The sequence below is a fragment of the Ursus maritimus genome, unplaced genomic scaffold (genome assembly GCF_017311325.1).
Source record: "Ursus maritimus isolate PB19 unplaced genomic scaffold, ASM1731132v1 scaffold_29, whole genome shotgun sequence".
Classification (NCBI taxonomy): Eukaryota; Metazoa; Chordata; class Mammalia; order Carnivora; family Ursidae; genus Ursus; species Ursus maritimus.
This window is the reverse complement of record NW_024425452.1, coordinates 34,880,988-34,893,284: the sequence shown is the minus strand read 5'-3', so window position 1 is coordinate 34,893,284 and position 12,297 is coordinate 34,880,988. Positions and strand designations below refer to the sequence as shown.

At 41.5% G+C, this 12,297-nt stretch overlaps 1 protein-coding gene across 1 annotated transcript in view; it reads left to right on the top strand.

Moving 5' to 3' along the window:
- TBX18 (T-box transcription factor 18) overlaps window positions 1–6,726 on the top strand; it is a 30,086-nt gene extending 23,360 nt beyond the window's left edge. The window contains exons 7-8 of the mRNA XM_040643712.1: window positions 2,096–2,190; window positions 3,737–6,726. Of these exons, the coding sequence (XP_040499646.1) occupies window positions 2,096–2,190; window positions 3,737–4,461 (820 nt within the window). The 3' untranslated portion in view covers window positions 4,462–6,726. The remainder of the gene's footprint in view (window positions 1–2,095; window positions 2,191–3,736) is intronic.
- The last annotated feature ends 5,571 nt before the right edge of the window (window positions 6,727–12,297 follow it).

Sequence of the window (12,297 nt, the reverse complement as noted above, 5' to 3'; positions counted from 1 at the left end):
CTATGTGGGGTTTTGGGACTGACCAAGCTGCCAAACTGCCCCCAAATCAATACTTTAATGTACATAAAATATTATCGAGTAGATAGATCTTGCTTGCATTTGGCTCATAGTCAGCCACAGATATGATGTCTGGTTTTGGAAATATCACTTAGGAGCAAACAATTTTAGAGCTGGGAAAGGCTGCAGAGCTTTTGTAGTCTGACCCTCGCTTTGTGGGGAACTGAAGTCCAGGGGTTTAAAACATTTACTTAGGGTCACACAGTGAACTTTAATGAATTGGAGCCACAGCCCAGTTCCCCTGACCCCCATCCAGTGTTGTTACTGTGAAATAGTCCCTCTCTCTGTAGAATACTGATTACATCCAGACCTAGATTCTGCCCTTCAGGCTCGGTGCAGCCCAGGCAGAGGGCAGGTGCAGCTCTGCTCTGTGCCCGGCTCTCCCCTTTGGCAGCCCTGTACTAGCACCTGTGTGGGGCTGCTGATGGCTTTTGGAAGTGCTCCCACAGCGGCGCCCTGTGAACTAGTGACTTGAGAGGTGGGTCAGGGCCCGATGTGGACTGCTACGAGCATGGGTGATGCGCACAAGCCTGTGCGTGCACTCCGCACCACCCATCCACACGCACACTGCTCTCCCCCGTCACCAAGATGGGGTAGTGATGCTCCGTGGAGTCATGACACACATCAACAAACCAATGGAGTCTACACTCTGAACACTAAGGAAGTAAATTCAGCGTGTGACACCTTAGAACAGTAGGGCAGGTTGTGTGAGATGGTTTTATCTGCACATATCCCTTACTACGAGTGTGTAGAGAGTTTTCACTGTGTTTTGTAGGTGGTATGACTCCTGGGGCCAGAGGATTCCTCTAGCCTTAGTTCGTAGTCCTTGAGTTGGGGATGCAGGGTATCCAGAGGAGGTAGCGAGTTGAGCGCAAGTGATTAAAGACCCTCTCTTTAACATATGCATTAAATACAGATTATCTATGTTAAATAAAACTGTATCTAACAACCACAAGAGAAGTCTGAATGTTGTTTGATACTCAGAAAATAGGCATTTACGACAACGGAGCTCTATGTTTTCGTGAAAACCACAGTGTTATTAAGATGAACAAATTGCTTAGGGTTTTGGTAGTTGAGGGACAACTGATGAGGTCTTAAGAATGGGCTGGTTGAGTGAAGCGCATTTCCAGAACCTAGAGGACGTAGTTATCTGATACAGGAGAGGAGGACTCTGAATCACTTCAAGTGGGAGATGCATACATTTATGTAAGTATCTAGAGTGTTACCCTTGTTTCCAAATACACACACACATATACACATATATATGTCATATAAATAGTTTACAATCAACTTATCCTGTCTCTTTAAGTATCCGTTCACTAAGTGTATGTAGGGGCCTGAAAAGAATGTTTGTTGCTAATACTAGAGCCATAGACGGTACCGGCCTGTGAGATCACCTTTTTGTGTTCCTTCTGCATGTGGGGCTGAGAGGTCAGTGCTGCCTCCAACCCCCCTGGACTCCCTGTTGCTGGAGGGAGAGCCTGTCCTGGCCGCACTGGGTGTGATGGAGATCGTGCTCCCCCAGAGAGAAGTTAGTTTTCTTTGGATGAGCGCTCTTCTAAAGCGACCTACCAAGGCACCAACTGATGGGCAGAAACGCCTCTTCAGAAAAAGTGGCTTTACGGTGTCAAGCTTTGGTGGCAAAGCCTTCCTCGTCAGAGGGAGAAGTAATGTTACAGGGGGAGAGGGTGGGTTCCAGATCACACCAGAGCCTTGGACTCACCTCCGGCCAGGATGGACTGCTTCACTGAGCTCCTTAGCACAGAGGGACAGCTTCTTACTCTCCGAGGTCGGCTTAGTTTTCTGAGAATGTTAACAGCATATCTTGGGTGGTTTTCGTCGTCCTGTGCTCCTGGTGACAGAAGGTAGCCCATCTCTGAAGCATTTCTTTCTGCCTGTGCCAAGCTCCTACCCTACCAGTGTGGGGGGACACTGTCAACACCAGTGATGTGTTCTGAGCTGCTTATTACTGGCGAAAGCTCCAACCGTTCCTAACGAGGCTTCTTTTGTCCACCTCCATCCCAATCCTTCCATTTAGAATGGGTTTGGAAGCCCTTGTGGAGTCATATGCATTCTGGAGACCTTCACTACGGACTCTCACCTTTGAAGATATCCCTGGAATTCCCAAGCAAGGTAAAACGCAAAGTCTCCTGGGTCATATATACAGCCGGTTCTTGACTGGAAGCCTGGGCACTGGAAAATTACACCTGTCGTCATGGGCACCCACCATGGCGACCTCATCACCAACATCCTCTTGTGACAGGATCCATCTCTTTTCTGTGAGGAGTGGGGATGGGGACCAGAAAAATGGCTCTTGGGGTCGTAGGTTAAGTCTTGCATGCTTTAGGCCGTGTATCTAGTTCAGGACCTTTACCTCACCCTTAAACCTCTTGTGGAAATTAGAGCTGGACTAATTGTGCCAGGCCCACCTCACAGGGAGTCGCCAGTGCCGGTCCGTGTTCACCCTTCCTTGCCAACTTCTTTCCTCACTTCCTGCAGCAGAGTGGCCTCTAGGCAGGGTTCGCCCGTTGGATTTATGCTGAGGAGGGCAGGCGCCCTCGGCAGACTTCCCTGGGCTCGCCTCAGCGTTTCCCCAAGTTCAGGCTAGTGTTTCCTCCGAGGGAGCTGCGTGCGAATGGACGGCGCTTCCTCCTCTGCTCGCGGGTAGGACTCTCAGCCCGCTCCTGCACTCAGGCTTTTATGCCTGATCCTGCCCAGCACCCCAGTGACAATTAACGGGCTGGGTTTTAGATAATTATCATTGACTGGATTGGGCTTTTAGATTATTTTGAGAAGCTATATAAAACACTGTTGCTGGAGCAATGAAGGCTTTACAACCTGTCCAGCCTGTTGGAATTCTCCTCTCCCCCTACATTCTGTCAAGTTTGCAAACATCAATCTGCCAGCGAATCCGGAGAGGGGGAGACGGCCACCACCACCGTTATTGATTGGACGCAGGGTCAACCACCCTGTCCGTTTCACAGGACTGTTTATTTGGTGGGCCTCTGCTCTTGTGTTAGCATGTGATTCACCAACCTGTTTTCTGGTAGGAAATGAGATTTTTGAGGTTCTAGACTATTGCCTTCTTGTAACAGCCCCATGTGGTAGCCATTGATGCACACGGGATTTCAGGGGAAAGCTGCAGGTATGTTTGAGGCTGGGTGTGTCTTTGACTAATTTGGCTCTCTCCTTGAAGTTCCTTCTGTTCTCTTGCGGGAAAACGTACTGATCCACAGCAAGGTCTGCTGAAAGAGTAAAATACGGAAAGAAGAAGTGATGGCTATATTTTTGGAACAAGATAGAGTAAGATGAAAGTTATAAAGTTGCCAGGAAAGTCAGTATTTGTAATATTTGTTATAGAAAATCAGAAAACTTGAGGAAAGCTAATGGAGGAAGAAAATGTGAAAATTCTATGTGGCAGTGTCCTGATATCTTCTGCAATAAAAAAAATTATTGCCTGGGGAGATCATATACCTTGGAAATATTGAGAGGATCTGTGTCTAAAATATTTCCTTTTGAATTCAGTTAAATTATAATTCCTTGAGAGCCAAGAGTGTCTCCTTTTCATCGTTCAATGTAGGCTTCCTTGTGACAAGCTGTGTCCAGCTCATATTCACAAAATTGAAAGGAAAACATGGTCATGGAGTCTCTGCTCTTTACATTTCAACTTCTTTTGTAGGAAATACGAGTTCTTCCACATTGCTCCAAGGCTCTGGGAGTGGCGTTCCTGCCACCCACCCTCATCTTTTGTCTGGCTCCCCTTGCTCCTCTCCTGCCTTCCACCTGGGGCCCAACACCAGCCAGCTATGCAGCCTGGCCCCGGCTGACTACTCCGCCTGTGCCCGCTCTGGCCTCACCCTCAACCGGTACAGCACATCGTTGGCCGAGACCTATAGCAGGCTCACCAACCAGACCGGCGAGACGTTCGCCGCGCCCAGGACTCCTTCCTACGTGGGCGTGAGCAGCAGCACCTCGGCAAACATGTCCATGGGCGGCACAGATGGGGACACGTTCAGCTGCCCACAGACCAGCCTGTCCATGCAGATTTCGGGGATGTCCCCCCAGCTTCAGTACATCATGCCTTCACCCTCCAGCAACGCCTTTGCTGCTAACCAGACCCATCAGGGTTCCTATAACACGTTCAGGTTACACAGCCCCTGTGCCTTGTATGGATATAATTTCTCTACATCCCCCAAACTGGCTGCCAGTCCTGAGAAAATTGTTTCTTCCCAAGGAAGTTTCTTGGGGTCCTCACCGAGTGGGACCATGACCGATCGGCAGATGTTGCCCCCTGTGGAAGGAGTGCACCTGCTTAGCAGTGGGGGTCAGCAGAGTTTCTTTGACTCTAGGACCCTAGGAAGCTTAACTCTGTCATCATCTCAAGTGTCTGCACATATGGTCTGATGAATCCTTGAAGTTAAGCCATACTCAGATGGGTCTAATGTATTTTCTTTCCGCATTTTCTTTTTCTTTTTTTCTAAAAGCAATATGAAAAGAAACTATCAGTAGCTTGTAAGATTTACATATAATAGGAAATGAAGGCTCACTGAGTGTTTTGACTTTCTCATGGTGAGATTGTAATTGTCTATGGTATATATGTATACTGTACATAGCATGTGGAGTTTTGCAGCTTACAAAACCACATCCTCCCTCTTTTTTTCCCCCTATTTCATCTAGTTGCACAGAGTATTGGCATAAGTAGTACGTTTAACCAAAATTCTCAGACTCTTTTAAAAACCAAACAGCAAACTTAAAACTTGGCAGTGATACTAACCAGACCAAGACTTATAACTTAATTTATCAGAAAAATGCTCTACACAGTTTCATACTCGAGTGTTGATAACTAACAGTAACCAGCACACAGAGTCTTGTGATTTCTGTTATTCTTGGGCACAGTGTGAGAACCTAAAATGCAGAAGCCAGTTGAGGTCTAAGTATTAGTTCTGAGGTGCTTGTAATCGTGAAGGATTAGCGTTTGTGTTCTTGCTTGCTCTTGTTTGTCACAGATATGAGATGATCTTGGTTCTGTAAAACCCATGATCTATAATAATTATTTACTTAAGTAAGGCGGAAGAGAGGCTTATCCTTTCTTTTCACTTTCCATTGGCTATGTAAGAAGTATTTATTCATCTGCAGAGAATAAATTTCCAGTATTTTGGATCTTTTGCTCATTTTACTTAGTTAAAATAGACCGTTAAAGAATGTTCTATAAACATTTTTAAATTCCAGTTTTTACCGGGGAAGGAATATATGATATGAATGGAATGCCAAAAAGAAAATAAATCCACCTCAAATTCTTTGATTCCAATGAGAAATGTCTATCTTTTTAAATCAAGAGGAATAATATTGTCAGCTATCCCTTAGGTTTTTATAGTGTGGTTTTTCATTGAGGATATTTTTTCCATTTTGTTTTGAGATTCCTGACCCGTGGTCTGTAAGTAAGGAAAAAGGCATTTATGCTACTTATTTATGTCTCGTAACTCCTACAAATTGAAACCTCTCCCCTCCTTAACCTTGTTTCTCTGTCTCAGTCTTTCCCGAACAAATAGATTCTAGGCCTTTATGGTATTAAATAACGCTGTAAGGAATTTCAGGGGGTTATCTCCAGCAATCTGTCTTTTGAGGGTTGTAGTGCAAAGGCCAAAGCCCATTACCATAAAGACCCTCTTAGAGGATGAAGGAGGAAGATACTAATTATGATAAAGAATCTATAAAACTTTTAACCTCAATAGCATTTGCAGCCGCAAAACTGGAAAAATGAAAACAGGATTAATTTTTGAAAAATCCCTAAAATAATGTATACATGGTTTAAGATTTCAAAACAAGTAACTTTGATAGCATATTAGGAGATGAATAGGAAAGGCATTACCATATGTCTGTCGAGAAATTAAAATAATCTGTCTGTTCACTGACTCATTACCTTTCATATATTTGTCAAGCTAAAGCAGATTTGCTTTCCAAGCTAAGTGAGATCTCCTTTCGGTGCTAAACAGAGTTGCCTTAACTCTCCCTAGTTTACGTGGGGAAAGGGTGTAGCTCCTGATTTCCTTCTTTACTTTAAAACAGCACGGCTGTTAGATATTTAGGCAGATAACTGTTTGAAAAGTATTTGCACAGGATGTGACTCTGTTTATGGATGTTGATAAATTCCCTCATGGATTTTGTAACAGTTCATCAAATCAGTATTGATTTTTACGTTGAAGATTAGCATGAAGGGACACGAAATACTTCCAGTAGGTAGATCTGTAGAAGATGCTTGTCTATGGTATTGATAGCTTGACAGAGATTTGGGAAAAGTCCTCGTGAGTACATCCCAGCCTTAGTGCTTAGTACGATTCAAGAACAAGAGAGTTGTCTATCTTGAGAAAACAGGGAAAGTAATGATCGAATAGTCATATGTATTAATGGGGAGAGCATTTTTCTTTTTGCTGTTGGTGATTTTAAAACGATACAACAATATGAGTAGAATTTTTTATTAATTTTTTTGATTTAGCAATATTGTACAAATTGCTGTTTCCTTTAGGTTTTACAGTAAATATTAATCACCATGTCACTTCAAAGACTAGCCTTTTATCGTTATATTAAATGACATACATTCATTGATAATTATAATTATATATCTGTATTTTATTAAAAAGTACTTAAGAAATTATATATTAAAGTGTGTTACTAAACCCTTTTATGACTTTGGAGGGTAATCATTTAAAGTGTCTATAAATGTTGTTCCAAGAATAAGCACACATATGAACATCCCAAACACAGATTTTGTGGCTTTCGATTACAAGGCATGGAGAAATGGGTCTGGCATTCATTTTTCATGTGTTAAATATAATTTCTTGGGGCCCTGACCGTGTCATTGAAGGTGAAGCCCTGACAAATGTTGAACACATGAAAATTCAAATGTAAGAAGAGGAGGGCATGGTGGTATGTTTTGTTTCTGGTCCAGGGGAGAAGGGCAAGGATACAAGAATGAACTGCTTATACCACTGACCAGTGATGACAGATCACTTCTAGACCCCTTGACTGGAAAACATTCCAAGGGACATTGTGATGAGGTGAGGTTGCTGCTATCACAGCCAGTCACATTTTGAAAATTAACACTTGCTTCTATACAAGCTCCTTCCCCAGAGGTCAACAGCTTTTCACAAGCAGGGCACCCACTTGCTGACCCCTGATTTCTGGAATGTAGGGGGTCAGGAGATGTTCGTGGCCCCCAGAAGAGACTGAAGCACAGTGCTGCTGATATAGCAAAGGATCACCCTCACTCCTCACGTTAATTACTGAAATTTTGAGCAAAAGAAACCTCACCTTTAAAATGTGAATTCCTCTCGAGACATCACTCCCCAGATTTAAAACTATCAGCAACTCACACCTTAGTATGAATTAGATAAACAGAAGCTTTGGAGGTAGCCAGAGGTTTGTTTAGAAGAAAAGAGTAATTTTTGGAGTAGGGCAATTCTGGGAAGATTTGAATGGGGAGGAGGAGGAGCAAGGAGAAGGATCTCTAAGCAAACCTGGTGTAAAGCCATTAAAAAGAATCATTTCATGAGCTTCTTTCAGGAGTCATGGTCGGGTTGGTGGATGCTATGCTGAAGCTCTCTCTAATTAGACGGGTTTGTAAAGAATCCTTTCAAAGTGCAATCATGCTGGGTTTCCTCTTGGGGAATTTATTGACTCATCTACATGGAGATTTTCTAAAGCCTTCCACTGGCAACTAAATAATGTTATTAAATCATTACCACTGTGTTTTAATATCCTTGATAATCATTCTTTAAAATATGTGCTGAGACAAGTTGAGAGTGAGGTTGAATATGTGAACAGTTAAGTAGACATGCATGAGTGCAGCCTTCTGGGAGCTCATGATCCGTGATGGAAATGGACAAATAATATATATTTAAGTATAGAAACACCCAAGAGATATATAAACTTAGTATCCATCTACATACCAATAGACTTTCCAAGTAATTCATTTTCTTTTTTCTTTTCTTTCGTTCGTTCTTTTTTTGGGGGGGGGGGATTTTGTTATGGTGAAAACATCATTTTCTTGGGAATTAGGGAGCTTGGTTTCAAACCACGTACTTCCCAATCATGATTTTGGACAAAAACTTAACCAGTTTAGGTCTCAGTTTTCTTATGTGTGAAAGGAGTGGCTGGAATGAGAAATTTTACGTTCCTTTCAGTTATAAAATTCATATGACATTGTATAAATATCATTGAGCCTAGTAGGCAAAAAGCTTTATGAAAATATATCTTATAAAAATAGGTCTTTTGGAATATAGATAGGTAGATAATCATATATATGTGTATATCTATTTTTACAAAGAACATGCCATGACCTTGACCAGGATGAGTGATTATTTTAAATTTATTGGATTACTTAGAATTTATCTTTTAAATGGAACTATGCTGTATTAGTTATAATATGCAGGGCATACTTTAGTAGTTCAGTAGAGGAATCTGAACTTAATGTATTTGCTACTTTATAATGAAATTTCTTTTTCATGTTGCTCTTATTGAATAGCGTAAAATTATTTCACTTTGGAATAAGCATGGTATCTAGTAAAATATCTAGAGAACATTGCAGGTACATTTTTTTTTTTTAAAGATTTTATTTATTTATTCAACAGAGATAGAGACAGCCAGCGAGAGAGGGAACACAAGCAGGGAGAGTGGGAGAGGAAGAAGCAGGCTCATAGCGGAGGAGCCTGATGTGGGGCTCGATCCCATAACGCTGGGATCACGCCCTGAGCCGAAGGCAGACGCTTAACCGCTGTGCCACCCAGGCGCCCCTGCAGGTACATTTAAAATACATGTAAATTGTCATCCAGAAAACACTTGAATTTGTTTTTTTGAAGAGTTTTATTCATGTTGAGATTCAGATACAATAATCTAAAATAGTTGGTTATTCTGGGATTCATTGAATTTATAGAAGGCTGGATCTTCATACATCTCCTGTGTCCACATTTTAAATTATATTAATCAGGTCACTAGACTAATTTAGTAAGGCCAAAACATTTTTCTGAATAACAGCTTTGTTGAGGCATAATTCACAAACCATACAGTTCACCTAGTTAAAGTGAGAAATTCAGTGGTTTTTTTGTATATTCAGAGTTGTACGACCATCATCACAATCAATGTTAGAACATTTTCATCACCCTGCAAAAACCTCTGTGCCCATTAACAGTCACCCTACTTTTCCCTCCACCCCTTCTTTACCCCAAAGCCCTAGGCAACCACTAATCTACTTTCTGTCTATAGATTTGCCTATTCGGGACATCTCATGTAAATGGAATCATACAATATGTGGTCCTTTGTGATGGGCTTCTTTCACTTGTGTTTTCAAAGTTCCTTTGTGTTGTAGCATGGGTCAATATTTAAATTTTTTAAATTGCTTAAATTTTTTAAAAATAAGATTACACTGTAGATAGTTTCCACATTTTATTTATCTATTCATCTGATGGACATTGGGTTGTTTCCATTTTTTTTGGCTGTTATGAATAGTGCTGTTAACATTGTTGTCCAAGTGTTTATGTGGGCATATGTTTTCCTTTCTTTTGGGTATATGTCTAGAAATGAAATTGTGAGGTCCTGTTGTAATGTTTTGTAAAACTTCCGAACTGTTTTTCAAAGTGGTTGCACCATTCTATATCCTGAGCAGCAGTGTGTGGGGGTTCTGATTTCTCCATGTCCTTACTAACAGTTGGTAATCTTTTTGATTATAGCCATCCTAGTGGGTGTGAAGTGGTATCTCATTGTGGTTTTGATTTGCATTTTCCTGATGACTGATGAGGTTGAGCATTTTTTCCCTGTGCTTTACTGGCCGTTTGTATATCTTCTTTAGAGAAATGTCTGTTCGGATCCTTTGCCCATTTTTTTTTCATGTTTTATTATAATATCATGTTAGTCACCATACAGTACATCCCTGGTTTCTGATGTAAAGTTCGATGATGCATTAGTTGCGTATAACACCCAGTGCACCATGCAACACGTGCCCTCCTTACTACCCATCACCAGTCTATCCCATTCCCCCACCCCCTGCCCTCTGAGGCCCTCAGTTTGTTTCTCAGAGTCCATAGTATCTCATACTTCATTCCCCCTTCTGATTACCCCCCTTTCTTTATCCCTTTCTTCCCCTACCGATCTTCCTAGTTCTTATGTTCCATAGATGAGAGAAACCATATGATAATTGTCTTTCTCTGCTTGACTCATTTCACTTAGCATTATCTCCTCCAGTGCCGTCCATGTTGCAGCAAATGTTGAGAACTCGTTCTTTCTGATAGCCGAGTAATATTCCATTGTATATATGGACCACAACTTCTTAATCCAGTCATCTGTTGAAGGGCATCTCGGTTCCTGCCACGATTTAGCTATTGTGGACACTGCTGCTATGAACATTGGGGTGCATATGGCCCTTCTCTTCACTACGTCTGTATCTTTGGGGTAAATACCCAGTAGTGCAATGGCTGGGTCATAGGGTAGCAAAATTTTTAACTTTTTAAGGGACCTCCACACTGTTTTCCAGAGTGGCTGTACCAACTTGCATTCCCACCAACAATGTAGGAAGGATCCCCTTTCTCCACATCCTCTCCAGCAATTGTTGTTTCTTGCCTTGTCAATTTTTGCCGTTCTAACTGGCATAAGGTGGTATCTCAATGTGGTTTTGATTTGAATTTCCCTGATGGCTAATGATTTTGAACATTTTTTCATGTGTCTGTTAGCCATTTGTATGTCATCATTGGAAAAGTATCTGTTCATATCTTCTGCCCATTTTATGATTTGTTTATTTGTTTCTCGCGTATTGAGTTTGAGAAATTCTTTGTAGATCTTGGATACCAGTCTTTTACCTGTAGCATCATTTGCAAATATATTCTTCCATTCCGTGGGCTGCCTCTTAGTTTTTTTGACTGTTTCCTTGGCTGTGCAGAAGCTTTTATCTTGATGAAGTCCCACAAGTTCATTTTATCTTTTGTTTCTCTTGCCTTTGGAGATGTGTCATGAAAAAGGTTGCTTTGGCCAATGTCGTAGAGGTTGCTGCCTAGGTTCTCCTCTAGGATTTTGATGGATTCCTGTCTCACATCGAGGTCTTTCATCCATTTGGAGTTTATCTTTGTGTATGGTGTGAGAGAGTGGTCAAGTTTCATTCTTTTGCATGTAGCTGTCCAATTTTCCCAGCACCATTGATTGAAGAGACTGTCTTTTTTCCACCAGATGTTTTTTTCCTGCTTTATCAAAGATTAGCTGCCCAAAGAGCTGAGGGTCCATTTCTGGGTTCTCTATTCTGTTCCATTGGTCCATGTGTCTGTTTTTGTGCCAGTACCATGCTGTCTTTGTGATCACAGCTTTGTAGTACAGCTCGAAATCAGGCATTGTGATGCCCCCAGCTTTGTTTTTCCTTTTCAACAGTTCCTTGGCGATTCGGGGCCTTTTCTGGTTCCATACATATTTAAGGACTATTTCTTCCAGTTCTTTGAAAAATGTCATCGGTATTTTGATTGGGATGGCATTGAAAGTGTAGATTGCTCTGGGTAGCATGAACATTTTGACTATGTTAATTCTTCCGATCCATGAGCATGGACTATTTTTCCATCTTTTTGTCTTCCTCAATGTCTTTCAAGAGTGATTTATAGTTTCTAGAATATAGGTCCTTTACGTCTCTGGTTAAGTAAATTCCAAGGTAACGTATGGTTCTTGGTGCTATTGTAAATGGGATGAATTCCCTAATTTCTCTTTCTTCAGTCTCATTATTCGTGTATAGAAATGCAACTGATTCCTGAGCATTGATTTTGTATCCCGCCACATTACTGAATTGCTCTATAACTTCTAATAGTTTGGGAGTGGATTCTTTTGGGTTTTCCATATAGAGTATCATGTCATCTGCGAAGAGAGACATTTTGACTTCTTCCTTGCCGATTTGGATACCTTTTATCCCTTTTTGTTGTCTGATTGCTATTGCAAGGACTTCTAGTACTATGTTGAATAATAGTGGTGAGAGTGGGCATCCTTGTCGTGTTCCTGATCTTAAGGGAAAGGCTTCTAGCTTTTCCCCATTGAGAATGATATTTGCTGTAGGCTTCTCATAGATGGTTTTTATGACATAGAGGAATGTACCCTCTATCCCTACACTCTGAAGGGGTTTAATCAGGAAAGGACGCTGTATTTTGTCAAAAGCTTTTTCTGCATCTATTGAGAGAATCATATGATTTTTGAATTTTTCCTTCTGGATAAAATCTAAGACACTGA